This window comes from Eucalyptus grandis, chromosome 1, assembly GCF_016545825.1.
Source record: "Eucalyptus grandis isolate ANBG69807.140 chromosome 1, ASM1654582v1, whole genome shotgun sequence".
Classification (NCBI taxonomy): Eukaryota; Viridiplantae; Streptophyta; class Magnoliopsida; order Myrtales; family Myrtaceae; genus Eucalyptus; species Eucalyptus grandis.
This window is the reverse complement of record NC_052612.1, coordinates 16253866-16278147: the sequence shown is the minus strand read 5'-3', so window position 1 is coordinate 16278147 and position 24282 is coordinate 16253866. Positions and strand designations below refer to the sequence as shown.

The 24282-nt window shown below is 39.2% G+C and overlaps 4 protein-coding genes and 1 pseudogene across 4 annotated transcripts; all 5 read left to right on the top strand.

The window, feature by feature from the left end:
- Nucleotides 1-227: 227 nt before the first annotated feature.
- On the top strand, nucleotides 228-3382 carry LOC120295739 (receptor-like protein Cf-9 homolog). The gene is made up of 2 exons (XM_039317214.1): nucleotides 228-1109; nucleotides 1883-3382. Exons 1-2 carry the CDS (start codon nucleotides 228-230, stop codon nucleotides 3380-3382), a joined length of 2382 nt encoding a protein of 793 aa, XP_039173148.1.
- Nucleotides 3383-5190: 1808 nt separating this feature from the next.
- On the top strand, nucleotides 5191-8356 carry LOC120295737 (bifunctional purine biosynthesis protein PurH-like). Its single transcript, XM_039317210.1, is given in 7 exon segments — nucleotides 5191-5205; nucleotides 5389-5491; nucleotides 5624-5683; nucleotides 5686-5750; nucleotides 6227-6404; nucleotides 6697-6775; nucleotides 8084-8356. Coding segments are annotated over 7 exon segments (684 nt in total). The 3' UTR covers nucleotides 8268-8356.
- A 3905-nt stretch (nucleotides 8357-12261) lies between these two features.
- On the top strand, nucleotides 12262-13095 carry LOC120295735 (receptor-like protein 6). Its single transcript, XM_039317207.1, has one exon. It carries the CDS (start codon nucleotides 12262-12264, stop codon nucleotides 13093-13095), a length of 834 nt encoding a protein of 277 aa, XP_039173141.1.
- A 976-nt stretch (nucleotides 13096-14071) lies between these two features.
- On the top strand, nucleotides 14072-15190 carry LOC120295733 (receptor-like protein Cf-9 homolog). The gene has a single exon (XM_039317205.1). The coding sequence runs from the start codon at nucleotides 14072-14074 to the stop codon at nucleotides 15188-15190; it is 1119 nt and encodes a 372-aa protein (XP_039173139.1).
- Nucleotides 15191-19448: 4258 nt separating this feature from the next.
- LOC108958810 lies at nucleotides 19449-22415 on the top strand (annotated as a pseudogene).
- The last annotated feature ends 1867 nt before the right edge of the window (nucleotides 22416-24282 follow it).

Sequence of the window (24282 nt, the reverse complement as noted above, 5' to 3'; positions counted from 1 at the left end):
AAGTTCTAATCTCAATATTTTAGGTGGATTTATTTTATTTTTCTTTTTCTCTTTGAAAATAAAATTATGGCCTTTCGTTTCGATCTAAAAGTATGTTAAATAAAGACTATATGTGCCACTATTGTCGAAAGTGAAATAAAAGCCAGATTCTGGTGCCTAAGGAATGACAGCCCGGATATCAACACAAAGCTTCACCCTTCCCTGGACGACTCCGCCATTCCTCAGTGATGACTTTGTTTCGGTTGACTCCCTTTTCCCGCTCTCTTCCTCAACCCCTCCCTCTGACGAACGGTTCGATCGTCCCATGGCTTCTTCTTGCGATATCCACGATCTCCATCTTCTCTGATGTTGCTATGGCTTCAGCGTCCTCCCAGTGTCTTGGCGTGGACCAGAGATCGTTGTTGCTCGAGCTGAGAAACAGTCTCGTCTTCGACACCTTTGTCTCGTCCAAGCTAGTACACTGGGACCAAGGTGCCGATTCATGGAGTGGCGTGACGTGCGAGGACGGCCTCGTGGTCGGTCTTGATTTGAGCAAAGAGTCAATCTCTAGTGGAATTGATGATTCGTCGAGCCTCTTCAGGCTCGAGTTCCTTCGGAGCCTGAACTTGGCATTCAACGACTTCAAGTCCACGACGATTCCATCGAGCCTCGCAAATCTCAGCCACTTGGCATGTCTCAACTTGTCTTATGCTGGATTCACCGGGCATATTCCTGCGGAGCTATCGCGCCTGACAAAGCTACGTACTCTTGATCTCAGTTGGACTTGGCTGAACCTTAAGAAGCCCAATTTAAGGTCTCTGATTGGGGATTTAGGGGAGTTAAGAGAGTTGTACCTTGATGGGGTCAATGTGTTTGGTGAGGGAAGTGAGTGGTGTGACGCGTTGTCTTCTTCAGTGCCAAAACTTGAGGTGTTGAGCATGTCATACTGTTCTTTGTCTGGTCCTATCAATGCTTCCCTTATGAGTCTTGCTAATTTGTCAGTCATTCAACTCAATGGCAACAACTTGTCCTCCATAATTCCTCAATTCTTAGCAAATTTCTCCAGCTTGAAAACTCTGAGCCTATATGATTGTTTCCTACAAGGAGAATTTCCTCATGAATTCTTCCAGGTACAAACACTTCAAACCCTTGACCTATCATACAATGAACTCCTTCAGGGTTCCTTGCCAGAATTTCAAGAGAATGGTTCTCTTCAAACACTGGTTCTTAGTTTCACGAATATTTTGGGAGGCTCCCAGATTCAATTGGTAATCTCAGGAATCTGTCGAGAATAGAACTAGTGAATTGCAACTTTCACGGAAATATCCCAAGCTCTTTTACCAATCTCTCGCGACTATCTTATTTGGACTTCTCATACAACAATTTTATTGGTCCAATTCCATCGCTCATCAAGTCCAAGAATCTAACACAAGTCACTTTGTCCCACAATAGTCTAATTGGTCCGATTGATTCAACACAATGGGAATCCCTCTCGAGTCTTCTTAATCTTGACCTGGGATTCAATTTACTTGAAGGAAATATTCCTTCATCTTTGTTCACACATCCATCGATTCAGGAGCTTTTACTTTCCAACAACTGCTTTTCTAGTCAATTGAAGGGATTTTTTGATGCTCCATCGCACATCCTGCAAAAACTTGATTTGAGCAACAACAATATAGGAGGAGAACTACCGACGTGTATATGGGAACTTCGAGGGCTCTACTACCTCTCGCTTTCTTCCAATAATTTTGGTGGCTCATTCCATATTAATTGGGTACATCAATTGAGAAATCTTTCATATTTGGATCTTTCCTACAATTATTTCTCCATTGATGCCAGAAATACTACTTCCCAAGCCTTTTCATTCCCTAACCTTACATCCTTAAATTTGGCTTCTTGCTAGTTGACGACATTGCCTCAATTTTTGGCTAATCAATCCGAATTGTCCTCCCTCGACCTCTCCAACAACTCTATTCAAGGAACTATACCGAGATGGATATGGACATTTAGGCTTCTCAATCTTTCCTCTAATTTTTTTGAAGATATGGAAACACTCCTAGGAAATTTTACTAGTGGTGTGGAAGTTGTCGACCTCCATTCAAACATGCTTCGAGGGAAATTCCCACCCTTTTGGTCATATGCCTCCTACTTGGATTTCTCAAATAACAACTTCACCTCTGTTATTCCAGATAACATCAGCAACACCCTACCAAACTTGATATGTATTATCCTCTCAAAGAATAATTTCCATGGTTTCATCCCGCCGTCTATTTGCAATGCTAGTGGTCTTAGAGTTCTCGACTTATTGCATAACCATATGAATGGAACTATTCCTGATTGTTTAATGGAGTTCCCCAAGGTATTGAATATGAGGAATAACCAGTTGAATGGCGACATTCCACAAAACATCTCGGGACTATGTAGTCTGACGACATTAGATATCAGTGAGAATATGTTGCAAGGGCATATTCCGTTGTCATTGGCAAGTTGCACGGCATTGGAGTTTGTGAACATTGGGGACAATCAAATAGACGGGACATTTCCGTGCCATTTCATGTCTATGTCACGTCTCCGTGTCCTTGTTTTACGATCCAACAAATTGTATGGGGAAATTGGATGTCTTTATAGTCACAACACTTGGCAAATGCTTCAAATCATTGACTTGTCCTCAAACAACTTTGGTGGCACACTGCCTGTGAGTCTCCTTGCATCTTTGGAGGCTATGAAGGCTAATAAGGACTTCAATCATCTACGGTATCAGTTTCTTGATGACTATCATGATGAGCTTTATTATGAGGATACGATGAGTGCAACCTTGAAAGATCTACGGCTAGAACTCGTTAAAATCTGGACTACTTTCACATTGATCGACTTCTCGAGCAATAGATTTGAGGGTCCAATACCCAATACACTTGGAGATCTCAAAGCACTTTATGTCCTCAACCTATCACACAATGCCATCTCGGGTTCAATTCCTCCTATATTGGGGAATTTGCATGAGATTGAGTCGCTGGATCTATCGGTGAATTACCTTAATGGAACCATACCACCTCAGCTTGCAAATCTTGATTTCCTTTCCTTACTAAACCTCTCAAACAATCGGCTTGTAGGAAACATTCCGACAAGCGGACAGTTTCTCACATTTTCCAAGAGTTGTTTTGAAGGAAACCTTGGATTGTGTGGGCTTCTGCTCAACATAAGTTGCTCAATTACCACGAATGGGACAGAAGTAGTTGGTGACAATGGCGACGATGATGATAGCGAGAAAAAGTGGTTTTACATGGGCATACCGCTTGGGTTCGTCGTTGGCTTCTGGGTTTTTTGTGGTCCATTAATGTTTATGAGATCATGGAGGTTTGCTTATTATCGATTTTGGGATAAAGTGCTATTCAAATTCTCATGACCATGAAGATTTCCGGTGAGGTTCAATTATCAAACCCGAGCAAGAGTATTTCGTTCTTCTTCTCTTCATAATCAGAAAATGTATAAGGAAATAATCGATTAATCCAAGCGTGGCAACTATATCTCCAACATTAATCAGCAAAATTTATTCGCAGGATAGAAAAATGCAACTTCTCCACGGCCCGCGCGAAGAAGGTAGGGGGTTTTGTTGGGTTCCCGCCGCCTCCACCTCCTCCTCCGCCGCCGCTTCTTTCCGGAGCTCTTTGCTTCACTTCTCCACCATTCACCGGACCAGAACTTGCCCTTCCACCTCTCAGCCGGTAGAAATTCCGGCGCAATTTGTTCATCTCATAATTTTTTTGTTTTCTTTTCGTTTGGTCCTTCTCTTTTTATGTGGCTTTCAGTCTCAGCTCTCGACTCTCTCTGCTTTCTCTCCGTCTTGCCTCATGGGGGTTGCAGGGTACCTGTGGCGTGTGTTCGACTTCAATCGTGTTCGTCGTCGCGCGCTGCTCCTCCGATCAAAGCCGTGGCTGCCGAGGCTGAGATTCTGTCCGCGCCCGACAAGGAGCTGGGCCCTTCTTCTACTCGTACCCCTCTTTTCTCTCGTGTCTTTAACTTCTTCGTTGATCTTATCATTCCAGATTATGAAGAGGGCTGCTTCAGCCTCGTCGTTCTTTTTTTTCTTGGCATGTGCCCTTTTGTAAATGCAACAAAAATCTAATTTTTTTTCCTCTCTTCAATGTTCGGGGGGCAAGCAGGCATTGATATCTTTGTCTGACAAAACTGATTTGGCTTTTCTTGGAAAGGACCTCCAGGAATTGGGGTGAGGACTTTACTTTGCACACTTCTCTTGTGTGCGTGTTCGTATGCGTATGCGTGTGCGTGTGGTGTAGCTTAGGTGCTGAAGCCACTCTGTTTTTGTTGGATTGGACTTTAGGTACGTTTCATTGCTTGTGGATAGTATTTTTATACAGGGGAGCGCATGGTATGAGTATTTGTCAGGTCAGCATATTCAAGTGTTCATGTTGTCTTAACCGATTAAAACATTTAGGTATACTGTTGTCTCAACTGGAGGAACCGCATCTGCTCTGGAAAAAGCTGGGTTGTCCGTCACCAAAGTGGAACAGCTTACTTGCTTCCCGGAGATGGTTTGTTTCTCTGTCCCTTACTTGCACTGTTTATTCTTTTCTTTCTTTAGTTGCCTTGTCTTAGGAAGCTGATTGTAACGAGTGATGACAACAGTCGAGATTGGCACTGCACTGATGCCATACAACTTGAAATTCCTCTCAGCTTCAAGTGGTTATTCTGGGATCTTCATGGCTTTTGCTAACATTATCATGCTACATCTATTCCTGACAATGGTGGCATAAATCAGATAACCACTTAAGACACCTCAAGACTTTCCAGCTCATGACTAAAAAAATCAATTTCTAGTCGTTAATGCTTATCAAAGATTTTCAAGAGTTCCTCTGCTGAGACTGTATTTTTGAGATTCTGTTGTGAATGTGAGTGCTATTTGTCCTTAGGTGGCATAGAGTACCTGATGCCCCAAACTTTTCTTTTCTCCCTTTTGAGATCCATTCAGCCTTACAAACTTGTTGAACCATTGAAACCTAGCGCATCTCTTTTCTCCTTCTCTGCAAATACTCCTTGTCTTACTAAAAGTTAAAGTGAGTGCACTTCAGTCTTGATTCTCTAGAGAAATCAGATGCGGATTTGCACTGTGCTTGCTAGCACCCTTCACTAAGGAGAATTACTTCCCTACTAAATTCAAGATCAGAATATTCAATTAGTACATTTCAAGTAGTAATGGTGCCTCTCTTTGTGAGTGGTTATGATATCTCAGTGATTTGAGACCTTTGACCAAAGGATTTCCCTCTTTAACATTCACATATGATAATTTCATCTCTTTTCTCTGCAACCGGGCGCACACCAAACAAAATAATCTTCTTTTGGCAAAATGATTTAGATTTGAACTTGGGAATGTTACATTACTCTATTTAACAGCTGGATGGTCGCGTAAAGACCTTGCATCCTCATATTCATGGAGGAATTTTTGCTAGGAGAGATCAACAGCATCACATGGAGGCTCTTGGTAAGCACAGAATTGGTGAGTTGTCCTGTGGTAACATTCTGACCATTTTTCAGCTTAGAAATTCTGAGGATAAACAAATAATGTTCTCGGTGTTACTGTGGTCCTACATAATTTTACTATACTAAATGCAAGATGGAACTTGTGCAGGTACTTCTGATGTTGTGGTGGTTAATTTGTATCCTTTCTACAACAAAGCTACCTCTGTGGTTGATTTGAAGATGGAATTGAGAATGTTGCTATTGGTGGTCCTGCCACGATCAGAGCTGCTGCAAAGGTTTTTTACTATTACATGTTCATGTTCATTGTTATTAGAGAATAGACTTGCTTATGTTTCAGTTTTGCTTCAATGCATCTCAATTTGGATGTATGAGAGAATATGATTGTATTGGTGTCTTTGGTCACACTGGGCTCGCGGATATCCAGCAAACTTTCCTATGACGGCACTTGTAACTGAGGCATGTAATTGACTGAAAGCTTGTTAACTTTTCCATTGAGATTGCGACTCCAAATTATCTTCTTACTAATTGGGTAATGAATTCTCTCATGCTTTTATGCTAAAACAACAATTTTGCTTGTTAAATTATAAACTAAAATAGGTATGTCTGATCTGTTGCACTTTTTTTTAAGAAATGTTGCTGGCTTTGTGCCTTTATGTATCGATATGCATGTGGTAAATTTTTCTGTAATTTTGCATCAAGTGCCATTATATGCCCTTAATCTGAATTGATGTTGGCATTTATCTTCTAACAGAATCATCAGGATGTCTTGGTTGTGGTTGATTCACATGACTACCCTGTGCTGCTGGAGTTCCTGAAGAGTAATGGAGATGATCAACAGTTCCGTAGAAAACTTTCTTGGAAGGCTTTTCAACGAGTTGCTTCCTATGATTCTGCAGTGTTAGAGTGGCTCTGGAGACAAACAACTGGAGGTATTCATCTGGTTCGTGTTCTCAATTGATGTCATAGCCACTAAGGCAATTAAACATGTATGTAGGTCTAAACACATGCAAGTAAGGGGCTTTTTTGGAGACTTGGTTCTGATGTATTCTTTAGTTTGTTTCCTTTGGAAATCAATAATTTCAGTAGGTTCTGTTACCTTGTTAGTTTTTAACTGATTTATGTGGAGGTTGACAACTCTTCCTTTTGATAGAGAAATTACCTTCTAGCTTAACAGTGCATCTATCTCTTAAAAGTTCTCTTCATTATGGTGAAAATCCCCAGCAGAAGGCTGCATGTGGACAAGAGTCTTGCTGAGGTTAATTGAGGTGGTATTGCAACTGCAATCCAACATCATGGAAAGGTGAGCCCTTGATTGTCATATTTTTACATCAAGGTCCAATCTTTTGAGGAAGTTGAAATTGCAGCGAATCTAGTAATTATCTAGCTTTGAAAACTTCATTAGATAGAGGAGGCAGTTTCTACAATTGAATCTTGTTATCGAATATAAATAATAGAAGCTATTTTCATCTAATAGCTAAAGCTTTTTGATAAATTGACAAAGGCCTCAAGAAATCAATATGGGATTAGAACATGAGGTACTCATTTCGAATCTCAGGCAATTTATTTGCTTCTTTGACATAATGATCTTCCATCCTTCAATTTGTGGTAAAATGCTAGCCTATGTGGGATGGCAAATATAGAGCATTTATATACCAAAGTACTCCATCTGATCGGGTAGCTTCAACTTTTGGTTTTGTTGGCAGGTTGACATAATATTACAAATCATTCTTAAGGAGCATCTAGTGTGCAGAATGTTAGTTATAAGGAAACACTAATAATGTTTTGCGAAGGGAATTAGAGATACAGGGGACTAATTGGCTTCCTTTTTAGTATCATAACCATGTCTTTGAGATGAGATTAGATGCTCTTTAGAAGTCTCTGAGCAATTGCCAGAATAGTTTTTTTCCATAAAGTTCTTTTACTTCATCAACAGATCATGGTAACAATAGCAGATCTCTCTCTCATTTGTTGTGAATTATGTATTGATGCTGCAGGAAATGTCATATAACCATCTGGATGCGGATGCTGCCTTGAATTATGTATCCCAGTTTAGCGACCCTACATGTGTCGTTTTAAAGCATAAAAATCCTTGTGGGGTGGTTTTCGGTGGTTGTATTGTTGAAGCATGCAGATTAGCAGTCAAAGGTTAGCACCTTTGGTGGTATAGTGGCCTTTCAACGTAGAAATTGATGAGGTATATACTTATTTCATTATGTAAGTTACAAAAAGAAAATTCTAATTTCCTTATATAGTAGACCCACAGAATCCAAATATAGTAAACTGAAAGAGGCTTGTCATTTTTTAAATCCATAGAGTTCCAGATTGAAGCTCATTCTTGAGTCAACTAGTTTGAGCTACGAATTAGGCTACAAATGTTATGCCTATTGTCACTTTGCATAATATATTATAATTCTCTGTTAAATACAAAGGATCGCAAGTTTTTGAAACTTAAACCCTCATTCAGCAGGGGCATCCCTCGAAATTGAACAACAATGCTGGTGTAGGTGTGGGTCTCCTATTGCTGAGTCAGTATTGTAATGTTTCACTTGATAAAATTTATTGAGCTGAACATCGACACTAACCTTGCATTGTCCTACTGTGCATATAGAAGCCCAACTGATGGCGAAACTCGAATGTTCTATGAGACTGGTGGCACCAAAGTACTCAAAGAAGGGGCTAGAGGTTTTCCATGGGAAGTCGAAAACGTTGAGGATTCTGGAAGCGAAGAAGAACGAAAACGGGAAGCTTTCATTGAGACAGGTCGGTGGGAGATGGCTGGCTCAGGATTCTGATAATTTTACTCCCGCAGACATTCAATTCAATGTGGTCTCAGGGACAGCTCCGCAAGATAGCGAGCTTGAAGACGCGAAGTTTGCATGGCTCTGCGTTGAGCACATTGAGTACACTCACGCTCCAAGTTTTAACATTCCTGGTGCAATTACCCAAAGAAAAGTCATTAACTCGGTCTTATATCCATTATACGCATTTCGATATAATCCAGAATTTTTTCAACTTTGTGGCTTTGCCAATATAGTTCTAATGTTGTGGCATCCTAATTATGTCTCTGAGACAAAACAGTATTTCGTATCAAGTAATTGGTCTGATGTAAATGACCATTATCTAAAAAATATTCTAAGGGCGTTCTAGTGCGTTGTAGATTTTTATCCAAGACTTGTATCATTTTATGATACCATGTGAATCACTAGAAACATTTTATAGAATTTGAAGATCGAAATTGTGATGAAGGCTGATGTAGGCTTCAATCACCTGTAGTATAAGTTGTATTTCAAATATGGGGCTCTATTTTAAAGATACAGTGAGTTTAACCTTCAAAAGTGAGAAGCTACGTCAGTTAAAAAAAAAAAAACAAATAACGTTACTCGAAAATCATTTGAATAAATTTGTCCATGTAAATTGCCAGCAGAGCCTAAAGGATGGATGGCCAATGATGGCTGTAGTGCCACATAACATCACTATGAAAAAATTGACAAGCGAGACTATATTGGAATTTAATGCAAAAGTTTAGAATTGCATTTGACCAATTGAAAATTTTAGAGCTACATCGGAATCTATATGATAGATTTAGGATTAAATTAGTCATTTTCACACCCTTAACTAAACCTAGCCTTAATAATAATAATATCCAAAAGTTGGAAAGAAAAAAAGATTTTTTTTTATAGGAAAGTTGAGAAACGAGTAAAGGATCTATGTAGAAAGGAAAAGACTGAAATGTTCAAAATTATAATACAAAAATAGTTATGTTAGTGGTCGAGATTTATAAGAAAAGTTGGCGCTTATCTATTTTTAGTAGATAGAGTTTACATAATTCTTGAACTTTATAAATATATTTTCCTAGTCACATTAACAATTATTTAAGGACTTCTTCTATTAGTTGATAATGTTTTGAATACCTTAGCTAACCGGTGTTTCCTTGCTAGTGGGATTAAGTTCGATTTTAGTCTCCTAACTTATGTTGTTTGTGCATTTGGATCCTTCAATTTTAGTTTTTTTGGGAATCAACTCCTCCAACTCTACCCCCATTCTCGGTCAAGTCCTTAAATAACTTTTAGTATGTTGGTGTGGCATGCTAGGATGATTTATTATTATTAATATTTATTATTGAAAAAGGTAAAAGTCAGTAACGTTAACATCAAAAGAAACTAGTTTTGTTCTAGGAAAAAAATAAGAGAGTAATATGTAGAAGACAAAAGGTGGAAAAGCGAGAGACACGAGAAGGGTTGGAGGATTTAGTGGCTGCGAATGCCGTGGCGGTGATTGGTGATAGTTGGAAAATGTGAAGAACTTATTACAGGTTTGACCTTCTAAGAAGCGGTGACAGTGGACTCCAGCCGTCCATCGAAGTGGGAATGGCTTCCTCTATTGAGGATCCAATCGCACAAATATGATGAATTAGAGGATTAAAAATAGATTTATCCCAATTTGAAGAAAAAACTCAACTTGAATGAGATACGCGACACTCAATATTGAAATGATCAGGTGCTTTACTAGCATTTTCTCACATGCTTCTTCGACATTAGGTTGTAATTGCTTTTTTTATGTGCAAACCAATCAAGCCACACAAGCTAGCTTAAATTATTACGAGTTAAAGTGCAAGACTAAGTCAAGTCCACATCTCATTAGTTCGGATTTTACAAAAGTCGAATTTGAGCTCAAGCTTGAATCAAGCTCCAATAGAAACTCATTTATGATAATCAAGTCGAATCAAACTAAGTCGTTTCAAGTTTATAAAAATAAATCACGAGTCAAGCTTGATAAAAAAAAATAGCTTTGATTGAGTTTAAATCAAGTATCCAAGTTTTAAATTCTCAACTTAACTCTAGTTCAAATGTAAATAATAGACAAGATTTGACTAGACCTCTTCTAAGTACCCGCTGTTAAATATCCTCAACAACACTAAAAAGTCGGTCTCGGTCATCACTAGTCATTCGTTCAAAGAGAATCTTGCATATGGTTGTGACTTTGCGCAAGATGACATTACTTAAGGTGGAAAAGCAAAGAAAATTTGGACATGGAATATTCTGCCATGGAAGTCAGCCCCAACAAATACGTTCCCAGTGCAAACCCATAATACAATTACGATATAATTAAATTGAGTTTGCTTATAAGAATCATTCGCACACTAATCAAGATTACTAAAATATTAGGAACCCTTAAGTAGGCCCAAGCCCAAATTAACCAAAAAAAAACCATAAATCCATAAAAAAGAATTTCATTTTCAATTAGTTATCAAATTTTAACGAGTGATCAAAAGGTATTTTCTTTTAATTGAGAACTTGTGACATTTTCAGCAATCTTTTGTCCGTCGACTATCTCTGATCCAAAAACTGGCTCATTCACATGAAACTCAAATCCATCTTTGATTTAATATCTAGCTTCAGCGGTTGTGACAACTATGGATTCAATATAAAATCTAACGCTTTTTGAAGCGCAAATTTCTCGATCATTCTAATCAACCAAATTCTATTTTCATATCTGTTTTCATGACTAACAATAGATTATAAACCAATTCCCTAAGCTCATCATGTCCTACTTATTGAAGTTTGATTTTTCTTGATTTGGCCAGTGCAGCTTAAATTGACGCCAAGAAATCCGCAAAACGATTACGGAAAGGACGACATACCCAAACGCGTTTTTGCTCCTATACCCTACACATGATTCCACGGAGAAAGCAACACAACATCATCAGTCCCGCAATCAACGTTAAGACTAGACAGAATCGTCCCCACCAGCAGGCGTTTACTTTGACTGCTCCCAATTTCCAAGCTGAAGCATCCCCTGTTTTTCCTCCCCCTCCTCCCTTGCTATTCTCTGTTCTTGAAATAAAAATAAATGGCAAGGGTTTTGTTTTTTTTTTGGGTTTTTCCTTCTTTCCTGCAGTAGCCGAACATGCTTACAGTTCGCTTTTTCTTTTCTTTCTTTTGAACATGCTTACAGTACGCTTTTTCTTTTCTTTCTTTTAATTTTAAATCTTTTTGGATTTTTCGCTCTTTTTATTTTCCTTTAAACAACATAACGCCCATTGTTTCATCGTTTTTCTTTCAGCCTGTCTCCCTTTTCTTCTTATTTTTCTTTTCAGTTTAATAAAAGAGAAATTTATTCTTAGTTTTTGCTTATTTGGTTTTTCATTCTATCTTTTCAACATATTATTGTATTTTCCTATTTCATACTTCGTAATTAATCCACTGTATTTTCCAATTCTTTAGTTTATACTTTTTTCTGCTTTTTGATAGTACTATAAAATATTTACAATAAAATTCAAATATAAGTAAATCTTTTGATTTCTTTTCTTGAATCTACTAATTTAATAAAAGAAAGTGACTATAATGTATGTGTTTTTTTGTATATATATCCATTATCTACTTTTAATGGATCTCTACATGTTAATGTGAGTACAAAAACGAAACCGATCACACAAATCATTTGTTTTTTGATTAAAAAAAAGCCAAAATATTTCCTAGGGATGTCAAGTTCTAATCTCAACATTTTAGGCGGATTTCCTTAATTTTCCCCTTTTCTCCTTGAAAATAAAATTATCGTATTTCGTTTCGATTGAAAAGCCATGTTAAATAAAGAATATTTATTCTAGTATTGTCAAAAGTGAAATAAAAGCCAAACTTTGGTGACTAGGAATGACATCCCGAATTTCAACACAAGGCATTGCGCTTTCCTCGGACAACTCCTCCATTCCCCATTGTTGATTCTGTTTCGGCAGACCCTCAGTGTTGGACTAACTTTCTTCCTCAACTTCTTCCGATGAACGGCTCGATGGTCTCATGGCTTCTTCTTGCCATATCCACGATCTCGATCTTCTCCGACGTTACTACGGCTTCAGCATCAGACCAGTGTCTTGGCACTGACCAAAGATCACTGTTGCTCGGGCTGAGAAACAGCCTCGTCTTCGACGCCTCTGAGTCTTCGAAGCTATTACAATGGGACCAAAGCGCAGATTCATGGAGCGGCGTGACATGCAAGGATGGCCTCGTGGTCGGTCTTGATTTGAGCGAAGAGTCGATCTCTGGTGGAATCGACTATTCGTCAAACCTCTTTAGGCTCGAGTTCCTTCGGAGCCTGAACTTGGCATTCAACAACTTCAATTCCTTGGCGATTCCGTCAGGCCTCGCGAATCTCAGCCGCTTGGCACATCTCAACTTGTCCAATGCCGGATTCACCGGGCATATTCCTGTAGAGTTATCGCGCCTGACAAAGTTACGTACCCTTGATCTCAGTTGGACTTGGCTAAAACTTGAGAAGCCCAATTTGAGGTCGCTGATTAGGGATTTAGGGGAGTTAAGGGAGCTGTACCTTGATGGGGTCAATGTCTTTGCTGAGGGAAGTGACTGGTGCGACACGTTGTCTTCTTCAGTGCCGAAACTTGAGGTGTTGAGCATGTCTTACTGTTCTCTATCCGGTCCTATCAACACTTCCCTTATGAGTCTTGCTAATCTATCGGTCATTCAACTTGATGGCAACGACTTGTCCACCACAGTTCCTAGTTTCTTATCGAATTTCTCTAGCTTGAAAACTTTGAGCCTATGGGGAGCTGGCCTATATGGAGAATTTCCTCATGAAATCTTCAGTACAAACACTTCAAACCCTTGACCTATCATCCAACTTCCTCCTTCATGGTTCTTTGCCAGAATTTTCGGAGAATGGTTCTCTCCAGACATTGGTTCTTAGTTTCACTAACATGTTTGGGAGGCTCTCAGATTCAATTGGTAATCTTAGGAATCTGTCAACAATAGAATTGGAGGGGTGCAACTTTGATGGAAATATCCCAAGCTCTTTCACTAATCTCTCGCGACTTTCTTATTTGATCTTCTCATCCAACAATTTTACTGGTCCAATTCCATCGCTCAGCAAGTCCAAGAATCTGGTACGAATCACTTTGTCCTCCAATAGTCTAACCGGTTCAATTGATTCGACACAATGGGAATCCCTCTCGAGTCTTCTTATTCTTGACTTGCGATCCAATTTATTTGAAGGAAATATTCCTTCATCTCTGTTCACACATCCATCGATTAACGCTCTTCTACTTTCCGACAATCGATTTTCTAGTCAATTGAAGGGATTTTTTCATGCTCCATCACACATGCTAAAAACACTTGATTTGAGCAACAACGATATAGGAGGAGAATTGCCGATGTTTATATGGGAACTACAAGGGCTCAACCAACTCTCACTTTCTTCCAATAATTTTAGTGGCTCATTTCATATTAATTGGGTTCAGCAATTGAGAAATCTTTCATATTTGGGTCTTTCCTACAATCGTTTTTCCATTGATGCCACAAATATTGCTTCCCAGGCCTCTTCATTCCCCGACCTTACATCCTTATATTTGGCTTCTTGCCAATTGACGACATTCCCTCAGTTTTTGGCTAACCAATCCAAATTGAGCTTCCTCGACCTCTCCCACAATTATATTCGAGGAAATATACCGGGATGGATATGGACACTAGAAAGTCTTAATCATCTCAATCTTTCCTCTAATTTATTTGAGGATTCTAAAACACCCCTAGGCAATCTTACTTCTGCTCTGGATATAGTCGACCTCCATTCAAACAAGCTCCGAGGGAATATGCTATCCTTCCAGTCATCTGCTTCCTACTTGGATTTTTCAAATAACAACATAAATTCTATTATTTCAGATGACATCAGCGACAACTTATCAAAATTGGTGTTCTTCTGCCTCTCGAAGAATAATCTCCATGGGTGCATTCCGCAGTCTATTTGCAAAATTGGTAATCTCGAAATGCTTGACTTATCGCATAACCATCTGAATGGAAGTATTCCTGATTGTTTAATGAAGGAGCCGCTCAGAGTATTGAATCTGAGGAATAACCAGTTGAATGGCAAGATTCCGCAAAACATCCCAATAACATGTAAGTTGGAGATATTGGATATCAGTGAGAATTTATTACAGGGGCAGATTCCGTTGTCATTAGCAAATTGCGGGATGTTGGATTGCGTGAACATTGGGGACAATCAAATAGATGGGACATTTCCATGCCATCTTGGGTATCTTCGTGTCCTTGTTTTACGATCTAACAAATTGCATGGGGAAATTGGATGTACACATGGTGATAGCACCTGGGAGATGCTTCAAATCATTGACTTGTCTTTAAATGATTTCAATGGCACTCTGCCTACGAGACTCCTTGCATCTTGGGTGGCTATGAAGGCTGATGTTGACTATTATGACACACAATATACGTTTTATGATACCATGCTTGAGACGAGTAGGATTTACAATGAATATGCAATGAGGGTAACCTTGAAAGGTGTAAAGCTAGAATTCGTTAAGATCCCGACTATGTTCAAGTTGATTGACTTCTCAAGCAACAGATTGGAGGGTCCAATACTAGATACACTAGGAGATCTCAAATTACTCCATGTCCTCAACCTATCACACAATGCCCTCTTGGGTTCAATTCCTCCTGTTTTGGGGAATCTAGGTCAGCTTGAATCGCTAGACCTATCAGGGAACTACCTCAATGGAACCATACCAGCTCAGCTTGTAAATCTTAATTTCCTTTCAGTACTGAACGTCTCAAACAATCAACTTGTAGGAAACATCCCAATAAGTGGACAATTTCTCACATTCTCAAAAAGTTCTTTTGAAGGAAACCTTGGATTGTGTGGACTTCAGCTCAACAAAAGTTGTTCAATCACTACGAACGGGATGGAAGAAAGCTAGTGACGATGGCGACTATGATGATAGTGAGAAAATGTGGTTTTACATGGGCATACTGCTTGGGTTCGTCATTGGCTTCTGGCTATTTTGTGGTCCATTAGTGTTTTTGAGATCATGGAGATTTGCTTATTATCAATTCTGGGATGAAGTGCTGCTCAGACTCTCACGATCATGAAGACTTCTCTTGAGGTTCAATTATCAAAATTGAGAAACAGTATTTCGTTCTTTCTTCTCTTTATAATTCTTCATCACCATTGGAAAGACGGTTTTATTTATTTATTGGTCAATAGATTCTTGCTTATGAATAGGAGAAATAGGAGTAGGTCCTGTCGATGCCTGATTTTGTCGGCTAGGTAAGTCATCAAAAAATGAAAACAACAAAAATGGACAAATGGCTAGACTAGCAAATAGTAATAGATTGAAGAGGGGGAGTTTTCCTGTCCTTTTCTCCTCCCCGCCTGGGCCTGGCCTTTTCATGGGCCCGGCCGTTTCTTTTTTCTCTCTTCTTCTCAGCCCAGCCCCCGATGTCTCCCTCACGCACGCGTTCTGCAGAGAACGGCGCGGGACAGGGAAGGCAGAGCGACGGCGGTAGAGGGGGCGTCCTAGCCACGATTCCAGAGGCGGCCCTGAGCTGAAAATGGACCAAACATGGTCCCGAGGAGAGAGGTGGCGGTAGGGACTCACCGTTGAGATTTCTTGAAAAAGGGAGGGAAAAAACAGAGATTGAGGGGAGAGACCGCGGGAGAGACGACAGAGACCGAGAGAGAGAGACAGAGACAGAGACAGAGACAGAGAGACAGAGAGACGAAGAGAGAGAAGAGTCCGAGAGTGCGTGGGTGCCTTCCAGTAGTGGCCGCGCGGGAGTCCTGGGATGGCGATCTTCGTCGTGAACGTGTCCCTCTTTCTCGCGTCGAGCACAAGGTAAGACCCAGTTGTCTTATTTTTCGCTTTTCCCGAGGATCTCATCTCGGAGACATCGCAAGCCGGTCGGCCTTAGCTTAATTTGTCTTGAGCTCGCCCTCTAGCCGCCGTTTTCGAGCCGGGTAGGGATTTTCGCGGTCAAAACTCATTCCCGTGAACCACTATTGCCTCGCCCCGTTTTGGCCGAACTGTGAGACCAAGGCTTTCTATTTCTAGTCCATATTCGTGTTGGGTTTGAACGACCCGTTATCTGTTAATTTCGAGCCTTGTTAATCGGTTCTCTTCGTATCCGGGTGTGAGTATCTTTGCTCCCAAAGTGTTCGTTAGAATGCCCAGCTTATGGTTCGACCCGGTTCTGATCTATTTTGAGCATTTTTTAGCACGTTCGTTTTCATGGAAGGAGCCATCCATTGGTTAAAGGATTACGATTTCAGTTAAAATCCTTCTTATTGAACTCAAATCGGCACATTGTTTTTTGGTATATGTTTCCCGGTTGCTATTTTGTTGGATGTGCCCGATGACAGTTTAAGCTTGTATGATGATTGGCTAGGAACGGTTGGCTGTTTTTGTGTCCATGAATGTTTGACGATCGGGGTTCGGAATGGTGGCCTGCGGCAACCGCCGTTAATGTGACTGGCAGTGGCGGCTAATGTGGTGATGGTTGGTGATGGCCGGACGGTGTTGGACTGACGTAACTCGCGGTGTTATCTCGGTTACGATCGTGTTGGAGGTTGGAGGTGTTATTACGCCTTGCTGCCCAGGAATTTGCGTTCACCCTTCGGCTTCTATTTGCTCTGCAGTAGCCAGGACCAAGGGGGCGTTCAGTCTGGGCTTAAGCTGAAGCTAGGCAAATACAGGCTGATTTTGACATTTAGTTGAGCTTGGGATTAGTATAATTATTTTCGGAAGGTGGGCTTAGATCATTCCGAATATGGGCTTGTTAAAAGCCATGTTCGTGTGAATGGCCTAAGCCCACAAAGGATCAGACCATAGCCCATGTTCGGACTGGGCCCTTGGTCCCGGCCCAAGTCCCTATTTTGGAGTAAAAAATTATATTTTTTAAAATTAATGGAGAATATTTTTAAAAAATTAAAAAAAAATCTTATTCTTTCCAAAAATTTGGAAAAAGCGTACAAATATGAATATGACAGAACTATATAACTATTTTATCCAAGTTTTGGAATGAAAATATTGCAATGAAGAAAATTCTTTAGTGAGGATTGTTTTAACTAAGATGGAATGCTTTTGAATTGGAAAAGTCTAAACCTAATGCCATAATGTTATTAGAATAATTAATAATTAACAAATAAATGCATATGAAGTCTTAAAACTCATAGGAAACTATAAATCTTAGAATTTTCAGATAGGCCAGTCTCTTGCTAATTGCTATTTGTTCATTACAATCCAACATTTCCATTAATTACATCTGTAACAAAATTGACTTGAATTCTTTCATATACTTAGTGATACTCGGCATTGATGTGGATTTAAGTGGACGGCGCATTAGAAAAAAATGTGAAAAAAAAAAAAAATCTCTCTTTCTCAACATCATTTCTACATGTTTTCCAAATAAAAATAAAAATAAAAATGCCACATTAAAACAATCAGAGCTTATGGAAAGTACTCAAATCACAATTTTTGCATAAAATTTGGATCTAGTTGTACTTTTGACAGTTTTGTTATTTGATTGTACAAATTTTAGGATCCAAGTACAGTTGTGCTCCAAATTTTAAGATTCCTGGTGCAATTACCTGAAGAGAAATTGTTAATTCAGTCTTATATCCATTATACGCATTTCAATATAATCCAAAAGTTTGTGGCTTTGCCAATGTAGTTCCAATGCTGTTGTAGCATTTCAATTATCACTGGCCATCCTATGTGATTCTATAGCAGCAAAGTCAGAGAAGAAAAAAGGGGAAGCAATTAGAACAAGATTACAAAAGCTTGGCCAAGAAATGTAAGCTCAAATACCATGACATGACATAGAAAAGGATGGAAAGCTAGAAGATTGGCACATTGTAAATTACTTTCTCACGGAAACCTTGTACGTACATAGGCTCAATTTATAATACAATTATATGGAATGCTTAATGAATAAAGAAAATATTTCCTATTCATACACTAACCTTGTTCTCAAAATAGCCACTTTGTATGGTAAGAATTTCGCTCTCAACTGTGGAAATAATCAATATATGGATAAGGAAATGATTAAATAATCCAAGACAGACCAACTTTATCTCCAACATTAATTAGTCAAATTTATTCTCCATTTTTGGGGTCAAAAAGTCAAATTTATTCTGGTTTGGCTTCAACTGGTTTATCTCGGATCTTCACAGCTTTTACTGACATTATCATGCTACATATATTCCTTGATGGCAATGATTGGATACCTTAATCCCTTCAGACCACTCAAGACTTTCCCGCTCATGAAAGATTTTCAAAGAGTTCCTCCACTGAAACCATATTATTGGGACTCTGTCGTGAATTTGACTGCCATTTGTGCTTAGTTCATTACCACGGATGCACCTGATGCCCCAAACCTTTCTACTGCCCCTCTCCTTACAAAATTGTTGAACCGTTAAAACCTACAGCATCTCTTTTCTTATTCTCTGTAGATGCTCCTGTATTACTAAAAGTTGAAGGGAGTGCACTTCAATCTTGATTCTCAAGACTTTCCTGCTCATAAAAAATGAATCAATTAGTAGTCACTAATGCTCATCAGAGATTTCAAAGAGTTTCTCCACTGAAACCATATTATTGGGACTTTGTCGTGAATTTGAGTGCCATTTGTCCTTAGTTTGTTACCACAGATGTAACTTGCCTGGACTCTGGCATAGAGCACCTGATGCCCCAAACCTTTCTACTGCCCTTCTCCTTACAAACTTGTTGAACCATTAAAACCTGCAGCATCTCTTTTCTTAGTCTCTGTAATGCTCCTGTATTACTAAAAGTTGAAGTGAGTGCACTTCAATCTTGATTCTCAAGAGAGATCAGATGCAGATTTGCACCATGCGTGCTAGACTGCTAGTATACTTAACCAAGGAGAATTGCTTCCGTACTAAATTCAAAATTACGTTATTCAATTTGTACATTCTAAATATTTTTTAGGGTGCTCTCTTTTTGACTGGTTGTGATATCTCTGTTGTTCAGGACATTTGACGGAGGATTTACCTCTTTAACGTCTGCATACGATAATTTCATCTCTTTTCTCTGCACATGGGTGCACATCACACATAGAACAATCTTCTTTTGGCAACTTGACTTAGATTTTAACAGGGAATTTTACATTACTCTATTTAATAGCTGGATGGTCGCCTAAAGACCTTGTATCCTAATATTTATGGAGGAATCCTTGCTAGGAGAGATCAACAGCATCGCATGCAGGCTCTCGATAAGCATGGAATTGGTGAGTTGTCTTGTAGGTTTATGCAATCTGCATTTTAGTTGTCCATGAACGAATTCATATACTTGGACATCCTAATGTTTGTAGAAATATTCTGACGGTTTGTCAGCTTAGAAATTCTGAGGACGAAAGTTGGAACGTGTGCAGATTAATTTGCATGCATTCCATGACAACGTTACCTCTGTGGCTGATATTGAATTTGAAGATGGAATTGAGAATGTTGATATTGGTGGTCCTGCCATGATAGAGCTGCCGCAAAGGTTCTTTGCCATTATATATATTCATTTTTATTATCGCCAGAGCATAGACTTGTTTATGTTTCTCTTTGCTTCATTGCATCTTAATTTGGAAGTATGAGGGAATATGATTGTATTTGGTGTCTTCAGTTCCACCGAGCTCACATATATCATGCATAGTTTGTTTTCACATTTGGGAGCACGTTAACTTTCACATTTGCTGGCTCCAGGTTCTTTCTTACTATTTAGGGAACGGTTGTTCTTGTGCTTTTCTGCTAAAACAACAATTTTTCTTATGATGCTTGTTAAATCATAAACTATAATAGGTATGTCTAATGTGTTGCACTTTTTTTTGAAGAGGTGTTGCTGGCTTTGCCCCTATAAATATCAATACGCATGTGGTCGATTTTTCTGTAATTTTTACACAGAGGATGGTTATATGTTTATGATCTGAATTGATGCTGACATTTGTCTCCTAACAGAATCATAAGGATGTCCTCGTTGTGGTTGATTCACACGACTATCCTCCACTGCTGGAGTTCCTAAAGAGTAATGGAGATGATCAACAGTTCCTTAGAGAACTTTCTTGGAAGGCCTTTCAGCACTTCGCTTCCTATGATTCTGCAGGGTCGGAGTGGCTTTGGAGACAAACAACTGAAGTATTCATCTGGTTCATGTTGTCAATTGATGTCATAGCCACTAGGGAAATTAAAATTGCATGTCGGTCTAGACACACTAAACATGCAAATGCGGGGCTTTTATGGAGACTTGGTTGAGATGTACTCTTTAGTTTGCTTCCTTTGGAAATCAATAATTTCAGTAGGTTGTGTTTCCTCTTAGCTTTTGAACTGATTTATGTAGGGTTGATGACTCTTCTTTTCGATAGAGAAATTCCCTCCCAGCTTAACAGTGCCTCTCTTTCTTGAGAGTTCTCTTTGTTATGGGGAAAATCCCCCTAGAAGGCTGCATTTTATGTGGACAAGAGTCTTGCCAAGGTAAATGGAGTCCTTGATTGTCATATGTTTACATCAATGTCAATCTTCTGAGGAAGTTGAAATTGCAGTGGATCTAGTAATCATCTAGCTTTGAAAACTTCATTAGATAGAGAAGGTAGTTTTCTAAAATCGAATCCTGTTAGAGAATCTAAATAATAGATAGTATCTTCATCTAATAGCTGAAGCTTTTTGATGAATTGACAAAGGCCTCAAGAAATCAATATGGCATAGAGCAGGAGGTACTCATTTCGAATCTCTCTGGCACTTCATTTGCTTCTTCAACATAATGATCTTCCACCCTTCAATTTGTGGTAAAATGCTAGCCTGTGTGAGATAGCAAATATAGAGCATTTAAATACCAAATTAATCCATCTAACAGGGCAGCTTAAACTTTTGGTTTTGTTGGCAGTTTGTCATAATTCTACAAATTATTCTTAAGGAGCATCTAGTTTCTTTTCCTTTCCAGGTCAACCATCTGTATATTCAGTGTGCAGAATGTTTAGCTATGATGAAACGCTAATAATGTTTTGTGAAGGAGATTAGCGATACAGGGGACTAATTGGCTTCCGTGTTAACCATGTGTTTTTGAGATGAGATTGGATGCTCTTTAGAAGTCTCTGAGCAACTGCAAGTGTAGTTTGTTCCATAAAGTTCTTTAACTTCATCAACAGATGATAGTAACAATTGTAGATCTGTCTCTCATTTGTTTTGAATTATGTATTGATGCTGCAGGAAATGTCATATATTAACTATCTGGATGCTGGTGCTGCCTGGAATTGTGTATCTGAATTTGGCCACGCTAAATGCGTCGTTGTCAAGCATACAAATCCTTGTGCGGTGGCTTCCCGCGGAGATATTTTCGAAGCATACAGATGAGCAGTCAAAGCAGACCTACTCAGTGCATTTGGAAGCATAGGGCCTTCAACGTAGAAATTGATGAGGTATATACTTATTTCATTGTGTAAATTACAAAAGGAAATTGTAATTTCCTTATATAGTAAACCCACGGAATCCAAATATAATAAACTAAAAGAGGCTTCTCATTTTTTAATCTATAGAGTTCCGATCGAAGCTCGTTCTTGAGTCAAGCTAGTTTGAGCTACGAATTAGGCTAAATGTTATGCCTATGGTCACATTCCATTATATATTATAATTCTCTGCGGGCATCCCTCAAAATTGAAACAACAATAGTGGTGTAGCTGCGGGTCTCCTATTGCTGAGTCAGTATTGCAATGTTTCACTTGACAAAATTGATTGAGCTAAACATCAACACTAACCTTGCAATGTCCTACCGTGCATATAGAATTTGGCGAGGGAAATCCGGGAGTTCAGAAGCCCAACCGATGGTGAAACTCGGATGTTCTGTGAGATTGTGGTGGCGCCCAAGTGCTCAGAGGAGGGGCTAGAGGTTGTCTGTGGGAAGTCGAAAATGTTGAGGATCCTGGAAGCGAAGAAGAACGAAAAAGGGAAGCTTTCATTGAGACAGGTCAGAGGGGGATGGCTGGCTCAGGATTCCGATGATTGTAACTCCCGCAGACATCCAATTCAATGCGGTCTCGGGGACAACTCCGCAAGATAGCGAGCTCGAAGATGTAAAGTTTGCATGGCTCTGCATTGAGCATGTCATGTACACTTGCACTCCAAGTTTTAAAACTCCTGGTGCAGTTACCTGAAGAAAAATTATTAATTCAGTCCTATATCCATTATACGCATTTCAGTATAGTCCAGAATTTTTCAACTTTGTCAATGTAGTTCTAATATTGTTGTGGCGTTCTAATTATGTCTCTATAATTTCATATCAAGTAATTGGTCTGATATAAAATGACCCTTAGCTTTACAAAATAAAAATAAAATTCTGTTATAAAATATGATGGTTTAAATTTATAATGAAGGCTGATGTAAGCTTCAATCACCTGCAATATGAGTTATTCTGAATAAGGGGCTCTATTATCCAGACACAATAAGTTTAACCTTCGAAAGTCTAAAGCTAAGAACTCGTCAAGATACTGAAATTTTTCACCTCAATTGACTTCCCGGGCAATAGATTAGAAGATATCTCAAAGCAATTTCTTTCCTCAACCTATCGCACAATGTCATCAGTTCTCTTGATTTGGGGAATTTGCATAAGCTTGAACGTTGGATCTGTCAAGAAACCACCTCAGTGGAACCATACCGGGTCATCTTGCGAATCTTGATTTATTTTCTTTCTTTAACCTCTCAAACAATCAACTTCTAGGAATCATCCCAACACAGTTTCTCATGTTTTCGGAAAGTTCTTTCGAAGGAAACTTCACATTGTGCAGGCTTTTGCTCAACAAAAATTGCTCAATTACCACAAACGGGATAGAAGAAGCTAGAGACGTTGGAGACAATGATGATAATGAGAAAAGATGGATTTATATGGGCATACCGCTTGGGTTCGTATTGGCTTTTGGATATTTTGTGATCCATTAGTGTTTATAAGATCAGGGAGATTTGCTTATTATCAATTCTGGGATAAAGTGTCATTCAGACAGTCATGTCCATGAAGATTTCCCCTTGAGGTTTAGTAATTAAACTTGAGAAAATGTATATTACTCTTTCTTCTCTTCATATTTCTTCGTCGCCATTGAAAAGATGGTTTTATGATGAAAAAATTGCAATGAAGAAAATTATTTAGTGAGGATTGTTTTAATTAAGATGGAATGCTTTTCAATTGGAAAAAATCTAAAACTAATTCCATAATGTTTATAAAAAAAAACAATATTAAAAAATAAATGCATCAAAGGTGCCAAAGGCTCGGGAAGCTGCCACACGTGCCATCACGCGCTGCCACGTCATGGGCTGATGCACGTCATTAGTTGGATATTTTTGACAAAAGCCACTAAAAACAGGTTCTCGATCGTCGGACGAGTCCAACCCAGCAGACAACTTCACCAAACGAGCTTTCATGCGCCCTTGTGTACCACCCAAGTCCTTTTCACGTGAGATCCACGCGCCTATGTGCCTCTCACATGAACCGCAGTGTCCCGCTCAGCAAATGACGTCATCCTCCTTGCCATCGCCACATCAGCACCACTTTTAAGTCAAGTTGTCTGCCATGTGTCCGCCACATGTCTGCCACATCAGCCTATGACTATGGTTGTTGACTTGCATTGACCACACCGATTTGACTACTTTTACAGCCGGTTCAACTCGTTTTGGACCGGTTCTTGGTGTTTTTGTACCATTTTCTTAGGTATTTCGATATCCTAAATCTAGTTTTTGCCATATTTTCTCAATATCAGCTCTACACGTATTGATCTTCTTTGAAGTCATTACAAAATCTACCAGGTTTATACTAGTATTTTGCATATGATGGAAAAATTGGAAGTCACAATATTGATTCGGACCATTTTGAAGGGATCCAATTATAATTTATAGGCTCAAGAAATATCCAGTTTTCTTAGAGGATGTTGACTCTAGCATTACGTCACTGGTGCTATTTATGCACCTACTCAAATTACTAGTGAAACCAAAGAGAAATTTAATGAATGCTTAGATGACTGGGACAACAAGAAT